The sequence below is a fragment of the Loxodonta africana genome, chromosome 22 (assembly GCF_030014295.1).
Source record: "Loxodonta africana isolate mLoxAfr1 chromosome 22, mLoxAfr1.hap2, whole genome shotgun sequence".
Classification (NCBI taxonomy): Eukaryota; Metazoa; Chordata; class Mammalia; order Proboscidea; family Elephantidae; genus Loxodonta; species Loxodonta africana.
The window spans coordinates 20,886,876-20,903,185 of record NC_087363.1 but is presented as its reverse complement, the minus strand read 5'-3'; the positions used below and the strand labels follow the sequence as shown (position 1 = coordinate 20,903,185).

General features: G+C 48.2%; 1 protein-coding gene across 8 annotated transcripts in view; it reads right to left on the bottom strand.

Moving 5' to 3' along the window:
• The window catches only part of POC1A (POC1 centriolar protein A), a 95,587-nt gene that overhangs the window by 24,013 nt on the left and 55,264 nt on the right, over window positions 1-16,310 (bottom strand). The window contains exon 10 of one of the 8 annotated variants that reach the window (XM_064274444.1): window positions 5,576-9,114. The exons of 6 other annotated variants lie outside the window; for them this stretch is intronic. In XM_064274444.1, coding sequence (XP_064130514.1) covers window positions 9,052-9,114 — 63 coding nt within the window. In that variant the 3' untranslated portion in view covers window positions 5,576-9,051. One more of the 8 variants, XM_064274441.1, reaches the window with a different exon arrangement.

The following is a 16,310-nucleotide window of genomic DNA, read 5'->3' as shown; positions in this document are numbered from 1 at the left end:
CCTCTTCATTTTTAAAGGATAATTTTGCTGAGTATAGAATTCGGGGTTGACAGTTTTTTTTTTCTTTCAGTCCTTTAAAGATGTTACTCCACTGTCTTCTGGCTTGTATAGTTTAATCTGAGAATTCTGTAACTCTTCCGTTTGCTCCTCTGTAGGTGATACGTTCTCCCAGCTCCCAGCTACCTTCAAGCTTTTTTCTCAATCTTTGGTTTTTAGCAGTTTGAATACAATGTCTGGAGTTTTGCTTTGTTTTGTTATCACCCTGTGTCCTAGTTATCTAGTGCTACTATAACAGAAATACCAAAGTGGGTGATTTTAACCAACAGAAATTAATTTTTTCACAGTTTAGGAGGCTAGAAGTCTGAATTCAGGATGTTGCCTCTAGGGTAAGGCTCTCTCTGTCGGTTCTGGGAAAAAATTCTCATCTCAGCTTCTGTAGTCTTCTCAACATTCCTTGGCAATCTCCATGTGGCACCTATCTTTCCCCTTTGTGCCTGCTTCTCTCTGTACCTAATCGGTTCTTTTTATATCCAAAGTGTGATTAGGCCTAAGACACACCCTACACTGATAGGACCTCATTAACGTAACAAAGCAAACCTTATTCCCAAACAGGGTTAATCCACAGGTATGGGGTTAGAATTCCAACACATATTTTAGGGGACACAATTCAATATATAACACCCTGCTTGTCATTTCTCTGGGCTTCCTGGATCTCTGGTTTGATATCTTTCATTACTTAAAAAAAATTTTTTGGCCATTATTTTTTTTCATAGCATCACAAAACATGAAATGTTCATGTTAGGTGTTGTACAAATCTAACAATGTATGTACAAAATCTGTATGCTAAAAACTATAAAATACCACTAAGAAAAGTCAACCAAAAACCAAACCCAGTGCCATCGAGTCGATTCCAACTCATAGCGACCCTATAGGACAGAGTAGAACTGCCCCGTAGAGTTTCCAAGGAGCGCCTGGAGGATTTGAACTGCCAACCCTTTGGTTAGCAGCCGTAGCACTTAACCACTACACCACCATGGTTTCCAGAAAAGTCAAAGACCTACATAATTTGAAGAGACATACCATGTTCATGTATTGAAAGGCTCAAAGTTGTTAGGATGTCAGCTCTTCCGCAAATCATCTATATCTTCAATACAATCCCAATCAAAATCTCAGCAGACAAACTAAACCCAAAGCTAGCAGAGGAAGGAAATAATAAAGAATAGTGTTAAGATAAATGAAATAGAGAATTAAAAACAATGAGAAAAATCGATTATACTATTACTTGGTTCTTTTAAAAGATTAACAAAATTGACAAACTTAGATTAAGAAAAAAAGAAGACTCAAATTATTAAATTAAAAAATTAAAGCGGAGATATTACTACCAATCTTACAGAAATTAAAAAAAAAAAAAAAGATTGTAAGAGAACACTGTAAACCACTGTATACCAGCAAATTAGATACCAAAAACCAAATCAAACCCGTTGCCATTGAGTTGATTCCAACTCATAGCGACCCTACAGGGCAGGGCAGAACTGCCCCACAGAGTTTCCAAGGAGTGCCTGGTGGATTTCAACTGCTGACCCTTTGGTTAGCTGCTGTAGCTCTTAACCACTACGCCACCAGGGTTTCCAAAAATTAGATAACCCAGATGAAATGAACAAATTCCTAGAAATACACAAACTACCAAAACTGACTCAAGAAGAAACAGAAAATCTGAATAGGCTTATAACAAGTAAAGAAACTGAATCAGTACTCAGAACCTTCCAACAAAGAAAAACCCAGAACTGAATGGTTTCACTGGCGAATTCTATCAAACATTTAAAAAGAATTCATATCAACCTTTTAAAAACTCTTCCAAAAATAGAAAAAAAGGGAACACTTCTCAACTCAATCTGTAAGGTCAGTATTGACCTAATACTAACGCCAGATAAAGGTATCACAAGAAATTAAAACTATGGACTGACACTCTCTATGAATATAGATGCAAAAGTCTTAAACAAAATACTAGGAAACAGAATCCAGCCGCATATTAAAAGGATTATATGTCATCACCAAATAGGATTTATCCCAGGAATGCAAGGATGGTTCGACATATAAAATCAATCCACGTAATACATCACATTCATAGGACGGAGTGAAACAACCACATGATCATCTCAGCTGATGCAGAAAAGGCATTTGACAAAACCCAACACTTTCATGATAAAAAAAATCTCCATAAACTAGTGGTGGTCCAAACCCACCCAGAGGTACCCCAGAAGACAGGCCTGGTGATCTACTTCCTTAAAACCCTAATGGGATACAAGGGGTCACATGAGTTGGAATCTACTCGATGGCAACTAACAATAATTCGCAGATACATGGTCTTATATATAGAAAATCCTGTAAGATTCCACAAGAAAGCTACTGGAGCCAATAAATTAATTCAGTAAATCAACACACAAAAACAAGTTGTGTTTCTATATACAAGCAATGAACAATCTGAAATAAAAATTAAGAAAACGATCCCATTTACAGGAGCCTTGACAGTCACGGGCAAGGTCTGTGTACACCTGGCCAGCAGGCGGGGTGGCTGGAGCTTTACCATAAAGATATGAGCTGATTTGACAGAACATCTCTCTTGGGTGGGTAGGATGGTCAAGTATTAACACCTGTTCAAGGTAGAAATTTCCCCTTTTCTTTTAATTTCCAACACTGGACCTTGTCCTCTGCCTGGCCAGCTCCAGAAATTAAAACTCTGTAACAGACAAAAGCATCCAGGAACAAGTCCATGGGCTCGAGTCTGGGCCAGAGAGGCCAAGAGCTGGGCTGTCTTACTGGTACCCTCCTTGTACATACCCAGGTAGGCAGCCTGTTCAGCTACTAAAAACACCAAAGCACATCACTGTTTCCAAAGCAGGGCTGAGTACAAAAGTGGAGAGATGGGGACACACATACACGCACGTACATCCCATAATTAAATCTTTTCAACCTAATCTTTCATTGAATTATTCACCAGCTAGTCTGCTAAGTGAGGAGGTGGAGACTGATAGACCCAAGTCCTTATCCCAGGCCTTTGGCTTCAGTGATTTGCCGTCATGAAAAGTTCATATGCTCTAGGATGGCTATTATCAGAAAACCAGAAACTAACAGGTGCTGGTGAGGATGTGGAGAAGCTGGAACCCTCATGCACTGTTGGTGGGGATCTAAAATGGTGTAGCCGCTGCGGAAAACAATTTGGCAGTTCCTCAAAAAGTTAAACAAAGAGTTACCATATGACCAGCAATTCCACTGCTAAAAGTATGTCCATCAACACAAGAATGGATAAACAAAACGTGGCATATCCATACAATGGAATATTACCCAGTCATGAGAAAGAGAGTTCTGGGGATTACGGTTTCCAAATGCAGAAAGCCAGAGGGTCACATGCTACGATACTGATGAACCTTGAAAACATCATGCTGACTGAAATACGTCAGACACAAAATGACCAATATTGTACAACCCACTTATAGGAAATATCTAGAATAGACAAATGGATAGACACAAAAGTTTATTAGTGGTTACCAGGGCCTGGGGACAGAGGGGGCATTGCCCAAGCGGTACCGAGTTGACGTTTGTGGTAAGGAAAAGCTTTTGGAAAGATAGCGGTGATGGCTGCACAATGTGGTGAATATAATTAATTTCACTGAATGGTACACAAAAAACGGTTAAAATGGCAAATTTTTTATTATATAAAAAATTTTAAAAATGTTCTAAAAGTGAATAGGCTATGAAGTGGAAACAGGCAAGGCCATTCTTTCAAATCAAAGCTCAAAAGAAGCTCGGTACTGCATTCCCCACACTTATCTGTGGAATAGATCTACTACAGCCTTGTTTGCCCTATAATTCAGGCTTCAGGCCTAGAGTCCAAGAAGAGAGGAAACCTCTGGTTCTAAACATAGCCCTGAACCCAAGAGGCCTTCTGGTTTCTTAAAATCATCTAATTGTTTGGCAACCTGGCCAACATTGTTCCAAGCCAGCCCAAGTAGGAGTATGGGGTTTGGTTACTGCTGCTGGCTTTTATCTAGAGGGCATGAACATGCAAGTGTGCTGTCACACCTTCCCTATGCCAGGAGTCGGGTGGTTGCTGGGCCATTTGTGACATACAGAGGGAGCCAAGAGACTCAGGGACACAGGGCTGGGTGGCCACACAGCACCCTCCAACTAGCCTCTGAACTGAAACAAATGCTCCATGACTACAGATCACAGCCAGGTCTCAGAGTCACTGGACGACATGCCCCACCTATGGGAAATAGAGGGTGGGTCTAAAGTGAAGGAGGAGGGATCTGCATACCTGACCCACCCTGGTTCCAGGCCTTGTCACACACAGAGCCAGAGCCACCCAGGTCCCAGGGGCACAGGCAGCTTGGCCCACCTCCTCATCTCATGGTTGGCTCATTCAGATGGTGGCCCCTTTGAGGCAGGGATCACAGATGCCTGCCCCATCCTTATCACAGTGTCAGCCACAGGCCTGCCTCGCATGTGGGAGCTGTTACAATGAACAAACAAAGGAGTCCCACTCTCCTCACCCAGGCCCAAGGCCAAGACAGGGGGCCCCAGCCCCAAGGCTGCGACAGGCTCAAGCCACACTTGGGCTCAACTCCCAGCAATTTTCTGCCGACTCCCCAGCCTCACTCTCCAAGGGTCTCTAAGTATGTCCCCACACAAGCAGAGAGATTAAAAAGCTAAAATTTTCAAAGGAATGAAAGGATTGCCTTGGTAGGCAGGAAATGGAAAGTTATCCCAGTGGCCATATATGCCCAAGGAAGTGGAGCTGAGGGCGTGGGGGTGTCTGTGTGACTGAGATGACATGCACTGGTGAAGGTAGCCTTGAAAAGAAGGGAGCAAAGCGGAAAGGCGAGAGGAAGGCTAAGCAATTTCAAACCGGTGGCAGCTGCAAGGAAGCAAGCAGACACAACCATCATACAGTGAGAACAATCCTGGGCACAGAGGAGGTCCCTGGCCCTCTTCCCTGGAGGGGCTCAGAGGGGCAGGAGCACGACCCCAGGCCTTTAGGGGCTGAAGCCCACCAGGTCATTGCACCTGTTACAGACATAATACACTGGTGGGCAGCAAGGTAGAGCTCAGCAGGTAGGGACCACAGGTGAGAAGGAGTGAGGAGGGTGGTGGGTCCAGGACCCTACACAGTCCACAGAAGCCTTGGGAGGCAGTGGGTCCCTCATAGGTCTGCACCCCTGCTGGGAGGCGGCTGCTCATGGCCTGGAATCTGCCCTAGAGTTCCCAGAGCAGATGCACCCTGGAGCATTCTCAGACATGTCCACATCTACAAGCAGACAAACCCACCCGCAGCCCCCATGCTGGTGACAAATATTTTTGTAAAAGCACTCCTCTGCGCACAGCCCATATTCACCTCAGGGCTGGCTCTTGGTCAATCAGTTCCATCAACATTACCCAGGGTTCCTGCAGGCTGGATGTTGAGTGCCTTAGGTTACCTACCCCTATCTGGACACAGAAATGTGTCCCCTCCCCAGCACAGATGGCTGGACTATGGCACCCTGGGAGGGAGAAGACCAAGGATTCTCATAAAGCCCAGTGTTAACTGTCGTTTTTTTTTTTTTTCTTTTTAAATTAAACTGTTTCAAACTAATTTTAAATTTAGAAAAAAGTTGGAAATAGTGCAGAGAGGTTCCATATATCCTTCCCCTAGTGTTAACATCTTACATAACCGTAATACAATGACCAGAACCAGAAAATTACCATTGGTACAATACCATTAACCAAACTGAGGACTCCATTTGAACTTTACCAGTTTTTTTTGTTTTTTTTTTTAACTAATATCCTTGGATTTTAAAGTTCCAGAATCCTATCCAGGATCTCATTGCATTTAGTTATTTCTGCTCAGTCTCCTGCGATCCATGTCAGTTCCTAATTCTTCCCTTGTCTTTCATGACCTTGACACTTTTGAAGACGAAGTTATTTTGTCAAATGCCCCTCAATTTAGGCTTGTCTGATGTTTTCTCAGGATTGAGGTTATGCGCAAGAACACCACCAAAGTGATGTGCATCCTACCACGGGGTTCGTGACAGTGACATGACTTATTATTGCTGGTGCATTGACCCTGACCAATGGTGACACCGACTGTTCTGCTAGGTTTCTTCACTGCGAAGTCGCTACCTTCCTCTCTGTAGTTATTAGGCATCTTGGGGTACTGTGGGTTTTTAAAAGGAAACAGGTTGCTGTCATCACAAGCTCAGTGTGTCAGCCCAGCCTGCTGACGGCTGCAGCTGCCCCACAGATGAGAGGCGTCTAATGAAGATGAGCGGCAGAGCTGACTTCTCGGGAAGATGCTGAAGCTCTCGGTGACAAAGAGGAACAGAAGCGGTTTATTTATAGATCCACTTGAAGACAGCTCATTGTAACTACTGGAGTTGAATTTTTAAAACCCCGGGAACAAAGGCTGGCTATTTTAAACTCCCCTTGCACTTAGTTCAATGGAGAGTGTTAGAGCCACCAACCACACCCTGGGCATCACTCCCAGGCTCTGTAATTCATATTTTGTACAGCATCACAGGACTCGAGCAAAGCCTGCTGACAGATAGCTGGGCTGGCTCTGCCCAACCCGAGGGCCTCCCAGGGCCAGAGCCCCTCCCCACCATCCCAGGCTGCCCAGGGAGAAGTCAGGGGAGGCTGCTTCCGTCTCTTGGCATCTCCGGCCTCCCTTTTCCTGAGGAATGAAGTCAAATACAGATGTTGTGAACCAAGGTTACATCACCTCCCCCCCTCCCCCAGCTGTGAAGAGGGACAGCTCCCCCCAGAGGAGGCCTGTCCCCAGGACAGCTGGCAGTAGCTGGCCCACCTGCCAGGCACAGCTTCAGGCAGCAACAAGGAAGGGCATCCTGGAGCTCACAGGACAAAGCCAGCCCTGATGACAGTGGGAGGGTGATGCCAGTCCAAATGCTGCCCATGTGCTGAGCTCGACTGCGGCTCCGGGGCAAGTACCGCAACGCCCCGAGCATCAGAACCACAAACAGGAGGCAGGTATGTGGGCTTCCTCAAAGCTCCCCACGGCTTTATTTGAACAAAATCACAGAACAACAGTTTTGACACAATAAGGAGGTTGTAAACATGTCTTAGGTATCTTATAAGAAATTATTAGTTTTGTTGGGTGTGATAACAAAATTCTTAGTTTTGTTGAATGCGGTTATTTAACCCAGAAAAATCCTTATTTAGGGTGAAATGACATTCTCTGGGATTAAAAAGTAATATTCTAACTCTTCCTCTAAAAAATATGGGGGGCCAAATGTTGAAGCTGGGTGAGGGGGTCAACGGGAATTTGTTGTATCATTCTCTCTAGTTTTTATGCTAGCTTGAAAATGTCTATAATACAAAGGAATTTTGTTCCGCTTCAATAAAAAAAAAGCTTCCTGGGTGACTTGAATGAGTTATGGAGTTGAGGCCGGGCAAGCAGGACCCCAAAAGGAAGTGGAGACAGAGCCTCCCACCCACCAGCACCCTGGTATTTTCAAGTATAGGAGGCAGATGACTACCTAAATTCATGGAAACTGCAGATCAGCCTTTGGCACTGCCACAGAAAAAGGCCCTGATGGCACTGAGAGTATTCAGCGAACCCTGCAGCAAAGTCTGGACCTTCAAAGAAACTAATTTTAAGATAATCTCCATGGAAACCATCTATTCTGATTTTTTCCATGGTAACCAATGGGAACATAAATACAAGAATTATCCAACACCCTTACACCACATGGGCCACGCTGCCATCCAATCTGGAAAAATATAAACTCCAAAGGGCTCTTTCCCATTTAAGATGAAAAGAGGTATCTTAAACTTCTAGTCTAGGCCTACATGCCAATCTTACCTGCACATTCTACCACCTCTTTCTGAGCCCGCTGCCCAGTCACTGCCCACACCACCCCATGCCACCTACCTCCAAACTGACAAACCAGGCCAGAAAGTGCTTCCTTCATTTAGCCTGGGACCACAGAAAATGCCAAAAGGAAAGAGCCAGAACCTCCCTCTAGCCTCAAAAACTCAGGCCATGCTCCCCACAGACTGCAGGCATTATGTCCACATAATTCCACTCTCCTGAGCATCCTGTGTACCAGGCACCTGCTGGGCACTGTGGGGAGAGCAAGACCCCAGCCCCACAGTGGGACAGACTAGGCCTGCAAAAAACTGACAAGGGGAGAGGGGCTAGTCCAGGAAGGAGAGGGCTCTGTGTAGGTGGAGCAGGAAGCATTCACAGACTGCTGACCTCCCGGGAGGCTGCACAGAGGAGGGCCATCTGGACAGAGAGGGAAAGGATGAGCACTACTTGGGCTGGGGAACACGGGGGGCAGGTGGTCCAAAGAACCAGTCAGACTTAGCAACTGGGTTTATTTCTGCACATGGCTCAATATCTTCCATTTTTGGTTTCTAGGTTTGAGAAACAGCATGTGTTATGGATTAAATTGTGTCCTGCCAAAACATGTGTTGTAAATCCTAACTCCTATACCTGTGGTCACAATCCCATTTGGGACTGGGTTTTCATTTGTTATGTTAATGAGGTGGGATCACTGCAGGGTGTGTCTTGAGTCAATTTCTTTTGAGATATAAAAGAAGCAGATTGAGGAAGTAGAGATGGGGGAAGAGAGATGCCATACCACATGAAGATCACTGAGGAACCAAGGAACCAGGACCTTCTCCCAAATCTGACAGAGAGAAAAGGTCTTCCCTCAGAGCTGGTGCCCTGAATTTGGACTTCTAGCCTCCTAAACTATGAGAAAATAAATTTCTGTTTGTTAAAGCCACCCACTTGTGATATTTATGTTACAGCAGCACTAGATAATTAAGACAGCATAGAACCAAAAACAGACAGAGAGAGAAAAAGAGGAAGGAAGGAGGACTCTCACACGCCAAAGGCCTCAGTTCTTGCCCACCCTCTGCTTTGGACCCCACACTTGGCTCAATACTCTTCTTGTGGCCTCTGCTGGCTCTTGTGTGGAGAGGGGATTTATCAACGTGGCTTGACAGGACTATAGATTGCTTCTCATCACCATCAGCAAAATGGCAGCATCACCTCAGGGGTTCCAGGAGCTTGAGGCCTGCAGCTTGCCCTTGTCCAGGGGCCACGTATACCTTGGGTTAAAGCAACAAAAGGTCAAGATCCAAATGTCTTCTGCCTTGTGATTTTGGCTCATTTCCCAAAGCACAATAGACATGGGAGAATCTACCCTGGACTCTCCATTTATTCTCATGCTTTAACTGCCAGAAGAAAAACCAAAAACAGTTCTGGACTCTTTAAAGACGTAACAGAGCTCTCAAAGGGGTGTGTGTACCCAGGTTTATGTGCCAACTGTATCCGGACATACCCACAGCTGCATATGAGGGCCTCCAGGTCTCATGTGGATCCCAGAGTCAGGCTCTTCCATCTTCATCCATTGTGTCTGTGATAATATGCCTTGCCCTGGATTTCTGAGCATGCGCCTCCTGCTGGTTTAAGCCATTAAGCAGGCCTGCCTTCCTAAGTACCATGCAGCTCTCCTCTGGATAGGGATGTACTTCCTTGTGGAATCGATGAAAATTTCCAGTGGCAGGAAACTCCCATCTGCCCCCACCTACCCACCCACCCACAGGGCAGCTCAGAGAAGAGGGTTCTAGCTCCTGTCCCATTCCACAGCCCCATCCTCTTGCTGCTGTTGCTGTCATCGCTGTTTCAGGGTTTTCCCTACTCCTGCTACCTAGTGGCACTTCCCAAAAAGGTTCTACAAATAAGACCTTCCTCCAGGGGTTAAATGTGGAGCTATAGCACCAGACCATTTCAGGCTTAGGGTCAGAGACTTCCACCCATTCCTGGCCTAGGCACCCACGTGCAAGGCGAGAGAGAGGAGGCAGGAACCCTGAGACAGCAGGAGAGACATCAAGGACAAAGCAGGAGGCCTGGACAGTGTGGCTTCCAGAACAAGGGACTAGACTGATGGCAGCAGGACTGATGGACTTGGTACAGGAGCGAGGGCTATAGGGAGTCACAGTCTCTTACTGATGTCCCCAGCTGGTAATAAAACCACACATCAGCTTAAAAAAAAAAAAAAATAGTCAGTTGTAAATAGAGCCCACTGGGTGCCTTTGGGTTTAAAGGGCCCAAAGGGCAGCACTGAAATTTTTTTTTTAACATTGTACTGAGATTAGAACCAAGGCCATGTCTCTTTCCTCTTCTGAAAAGAGGCAGACTACAGGGGACTGAAAAATACCAATCCTCCAGTTGCCTTTCCCAAGCTACAGCCCGTACGAACTCACAGCAACTTCCCAGGAGGGGCAGCGACTCTTCTTCCCCCCACCTCCATACCCAGAATGCTATGGTCACCATTCGCTAGACTATTTTCCAACAGACGGCCGGTTCATAAACCAGTTCACAAAGCGGGTCGCTGGACCAGGAGCACCAGCTAGGAACTTGTTAGAAATGCAAATTCTCTGCTCAATCAGATACCCTGAGGGTTGGACCCAGCCAGCTGTGCCTTAGCAAGCCCTCAGGGTGATTGTGACACTGGCTAAAGAACCTCTCCAAGAGGCTTAATACAACAAACGTCAAATGTTAAAAGGCCTGTCTCCTCAGGATCACTGCCTGGGTGCCCAGAGAGCGCCTCCTGATGTATTTCTGTGACTACTGTCCTTGTACTTGTCAAAGGCAAACCCCTCTCTTTAAAGAAACACAGTAATGATTGAACATGTAACTGGCAGTGGCTCTGAGCCATCTCCCTGGCAAGTCGGCTGGGGCTTCTGGAAGGAAAGGAGACAGGCCCCTGCCTGCTTCCCAGTAGTGGACATGACAAGTCGGACACAGAGGGAAGGGCCCAGCCCCCCAACTTGGGCCCTGGGCCTAGGGTGGCCCCTCTGCCAAGAGCAAAGGAGCCTGTGGTGCTCTTGGACTTTGCTTAGCCATCTTACCCACCAGCCACTGCCCAAGCAGGCTTTGCTCCAAGTGGGAAATGTAAAAAAAAAAAAAAAAAATCTGATGAGTAGTTGGTAACAAATATCAACCCTTCTGTATTTCTAGTCTCTTCTCTCTTCCCACTGAAACTAAGAAACCCAGAGCACTTTTCATGACTTCCTTGTAGGTAAAGATGAGAAAAAGGCAACTCTTCCGGTCTGAAACTCTGCCACTGCTCTGTGCTGGGTTGCTTTTTATATGGCCTTTCTCACCATGGTCTTGTGACTCCCACCCAATGACTGGGTGGGACTATGCAAATGAGGTGCTTGTAGCCCACCAAGGCCATTGGACAGCTTGCTAATAATGCAAATAAGCTGCACGGCACCCTTGGGGGTGGGTAGGACCATGCAAGTAAGGTGTAAGGAACCCTAACGAGGGGACCTCACTACCACCAAAAAGACGAGCTGGGAGTGGAATGCATCCTTTGGACCCAGGGTCCCTGCACTGAGAATTTCCTAGACCAGAAGACAGAGGCAGCTGTAACACTGGAGATGCTGCAAGACAGCAAGAAACAGCAGCAGGGGGAGCAGTGGCAGAGAAACAGTGGCAGCAGAACCAGGAGACCAGCATGAGATGGCACAGTGGGATTCCCGGACCACAGAGCAAGGTGGTTACAGTGGTCATGCAGAACCACAGAGCAAGAAAGCTGAGCGCCTTCAGGCAAGAGGCTTCCTGGAGGAGCAGGGTGCCTCTGGGCTGTTATCAGGGAGCTCAACAGCTTTGTAACACTTTCCCAAGCGAAGCAGAGGCCAGCCAGAGGGCCCAGGGATTGAGGGAGAGGCCTGCCTGTGAGCACAGCCGAGGAGCTGTCCTGACCAAATAACTGTATCTTGAGTCATTACTGATCCTGAATTGTAACCTGTTACTTCTCTAATAAACCCGATAATTATAAGTATGGTCTTTGAGTTCTGTGTGGCCATAGCAATGAATTATTGAACCAGCAGGGAAGTAGAGAGTGCCACGGGAGGGCCAGCTGCCGTCAGAAATGGTAAAAAGACTGAGGGTGGAAGTATGTCTGACCTCCACCTCATAGGAATCAGTCATGCGCTGATGTTTATGGTGACTCTCTCTCCTCCCTCCTGTGAAGTTAGACAAGGAGACTGGACAACACTGCTGCCACACCATTTTTACAGCCATTGAGAGTCAGCGAATGCCAGGCCAGAAACTTCTGTTCTCCGGAAAGAGATCAAAGTCCTCTGTGCTCCCAGATGAGAAAGCAAATCTATGTGGTGGGTGGAAACAGCCTCTTCCCCACCTCCCCACCCCCATGACTCCCCAGGGCAAGGTGCCTGGGGTGAGACCCAATCTTGAACAGCCACCACAGGTGCCCAGCACCTCTAGATCCTTAACACAGGATGAAATCTAGTGCCAGGAGTCTCTGGTCCAGGAGCTGGGGTTCAACAACCCTAAGTCAAGCCCACTCCTGTGGTGGCGCCAAATGGAAACATGGAGCCTGAGGCATGAACATAAGAGGTGGCTGAGGCCTCGCCCTCAGAGCCAGAAGGACGAGGAAACAGCAGGCCGTCCTCAGAGAAGGATGAGGCTGCAGGATCAAGCCAGACATTCTTAGCCGACCGCATCTCCTTCCTGGGGGATGGTTCTAGCATCAAGAATCTGGGAGTCCTGGGCACCTGAGGTAGCTGCTCAAGATCTGGGTTCTCACCCCAGACACTTTGCCCTAGTCAATCACAGAAGCGAGTGGGGAAGGACCACTGATGCCTGCAGGGGTCCAAAGCTCACTGTGGAACAAGGACCACTTGCTGAGAGTAGTCAACTGAAAATTCTCCTGGTCAGAACCACCCACCCCCACCTGCTTGCCCTCATCCCAATCACTTTGACTGGGCAGGGCAGGGGCCACCTAACTCTCAATCAGACAGAGGAGGGAAAAGGAACATTTTAAAACAGCTAAAGCCTGGTGAGTACTAGCCACGTGCCAGACACAGTCCAAGTGCCTGCTTGGCACGCCCCATCTCATGCGATCTCCAAAGGAGGACCCAGCACCCCCTGATGTGACAGAGAGGAAATGGCCTCATGGAGGTCAGGCCATGCACCCAGGGTCACAGCCTAGGCGAGGCAAAGGCAAGATTCAAGTGTAAGTTTGCTTAAGTTAGGACCCAGGCTCTTAACCACAGATGAGATTTTCCCCTTAAAATGAGGAGGTCTTTTTTTTTTTTGAGAGCCAAGGGGAAAAAAGTCCTTGGCCCCAGAACTCAAGGTCACCATCGGAACCGAGGGCAGCCAGCCCTGAGAACTCAGGAAGCGATTCTGTTTTTCAGTTTCAGTGAATTATCTAGAACTCTGCGTTCTTCCCCTCCCACCCCAGCCCGCAGAACCTGCCTTCCTGGTTGCATAACGGGCCCTCACATGCTTGGAGGGAGGCAAGAGTAGATCAGACAAATGCATCTTTGCTATTTAAAAACTGTTATTTAAAAGTGGTCAAAAAATGCTTCTGCGGTTGAGGCAGAAGTTGGCCCTATGGTGGCTGGGCTTGGAGGGGCAGGTGCTGTGCCTCATGGACAGACCCAAGGCACAGACAACAGTAGAGTGTAAGAACCCGTGGGGATATACACAGAGGGGGCGAGGAGCCAGGCCATGGCAGAGAACAGAGGGAGGCACCCACCCTCGAAAACACCGGCAGGAGCCCGCTCCGATAGCTCCCTGAACCCCACCTTGCCCTGTGCAGGGCACCCGTCTCGCCGCAGTGGCCCCTCCAAGCCTCCTCCAGCCTTGACACCTGTCATGCCCTGCCCACCCAGCCTATAGCACGGGCGTCAATCCTTCCTCTGCAACCTTCAAAACAGAGAATGCTCCCCAGCCACAAGCCCTGAAATCCCGCCTCATGCACAATTCTGCCAAAAATAGAGGGAAAATGGAATCCATTATTCTCATTCTGAATGTCTGGGAAGTGGCTTTTGCTTTGCAACACGAAATGTGCCTAAAAATAAGCCGTGCATCTCAGCCAGCAGTTGAAAATAGCACCGTGCAGTGAACGGAGCTCAGTGCGGAGTGGGCTCAAGGACAGCCTTCATCCAAGAATGAGCGCTGAGACACCACAGCCACGGCAGGGCATTTCCAGGGCACGGGGACTGCTGCAGGCTCCCAGAGCTGCCCAGGTCCTATCTACGGTGGGTCTGCCCCACTGGCTTTCGACTGCCACGCTGGAACTGGCACGTGGCCAGGAATTCAAGAGTTAGCACCTGGCCCAACTGGCTTCCTAAAATTCCCAAATGTGGCTTCATAACCTGAGGCCCAGATTCCTGAGCCCCTGGAGCAGCCACCCTGATCAGTCACCAAACCCCTCACCAGATGTTATCTCAGAGCTGGGAAGCGCTTGGGCAGGTAGGGCAAGAACAACTCTAACCAAGCTGCTACAGGCAAAAGGTCCTTTTTCCTTGTTTACCATCACCTCTGCAGAATCCCAAAGCTTGACAAGCCACACAACATTCTTACAAAACGGGCATCTGTTAGGAACCCAGACATGGCCCAATCCACCAGAAACCCGCTCTGGAGTCCTCACCCCAGGGAATGGCTGGTCCCACCCCACCCATGGTTCTCCTACCACTAGGACAGCCCCCTCCTCGCCATACTCTTCCTGCTGCCAGACCAGCTTCATTTCTGGACTTCCTTCTGAGGCAGGAGTTATTGCAGTGATTCCCAACTGGGGACAACTCTGTCCCCCCAGGGGACATCTGGCTATGTTTGGAGACACTGTTGGTTGTTACAACTGGGGAAGTGGGGTGCTACTGGCATCTAGTGAAGAGAGAACAGGGATGCTGCTGACCATCCGGCAATGCACAGGGCAGCCCTCGCAACAAGGATTACTTGGCCCAACACAGGAATAGTGCCACTGTTGAAAACCCCGGGTGTGGACAGAGCTGGAGAGGGCAGAAGCTCATGGGATTCACAAGCTCCTAGGACATGGCTGCAGTGCTCATGGGCTCCTTGGGGCGCCGAGCCACCCTGGCTAGCCTCCATGGAGCCAGCCACCAGATATTATCTCAGCTCCAGGGAAGCCCTTGGGCAGGAAGGGTGAGGACACAAGTCAGCTTCCCTTCCACCCTCAGAAGGAAACCCAACCACTAAGCAGTGTTTTAAAAACAAGGTCTCCTGTTGACCTAGGAATCCCGGGATCAGAGAGGGCCCCGGGATCAGAGAGGGCCCCGGGATCAGAGAGGGCCCTGGGATCAGAAAAGGCCCCGGAAGAGTATGCCCTGTGCTGTGTATGTACAGGCATGGACGTGTGTCTACAGGAGGCCCACCTAACTTGGAGTCTCAAAGGTACATAGGACAGTTAAGGACAAAGCCCTGATCTAAACAAACAACAATTTAGGATTAACCAGCCACGCTGTGGCTTAGCACAGCTCACCTACGTTACATATGGGGTCCTCAGAGCCTGCTTGTTGGGGTGTTTAGGTCCCATCATGGAGCTGGAGGCTTGGTTAGCGTGAGTGGCTACTTCGCCTATGACCACACAGCCAGGCCTCAACCCCAGTTCTCTGACCTCAAGACCGCATCCTTTCCCCTATGTGAGCCCCAGGTGGTGATCCCCAGCGGGCGGAGCTGTGAGGACAGTCCTGCAGGGTTACATGGGGGGTAGGGGAGGGAGATACAATCTGTTGGAGCCAAAGAAAGTCCCAGGGTGGACGCAGGAGACTTCCTGGCTCTATTCTGGGCTCCAGCCTTGACTTCTGGGGGATTTGGAAGAGCCACTTCCTATTGTTCAGGCCTGTGTCCTTGCCTGGGGGAGGCCATGCTGCCTCTGAGGTCTAGGCGGGAGAGATGTCAATAGGCTATGACCACAGGATCTAAAACCCTCAGGTTCCAATGTCTTCGGCTTTATACTTCTTTCAGCTGAGGCACGAGTGCCTTATTCAATGCGACCGTGGCAGTTATCAATTCCCCCCAAATATTCGTCCAAAAATATTGTTCAGTATTTTAACTCAGGAACACCGCATGCCCTCTACCAACAAAGGTTCTAAAAACGGTTCATGGCTGAGGAACTTCCTACTCTCCAAGGTTTGAAAAAAAAAAAAAAAAAAAGGAAGTGAGAGCAACATGGCCTTTCCCACTGGTCCCAGCTGTGGCTTCAGGCCCCGCAGCCTAGGGCTTCTATGAGAAAGGTCTTTCAATTCCTCAGCCCTCAAGCAAGCAGCAGCACGTGCCATGGAAACAATCCCTACACCTGGGCACCCAGCAGCCCACTTCAACAGCCTCTTTATGTCTTGTTTGTTCATTCTAGATTTAAAACAAAGCATCACAAATGTCAAAGTATTGTTTGGCAGTTGACAAGATCTTACCAGGCCCCCTTCCTCCCCTCAACAGTCTAAGCTCTAAACCCCCACCATCT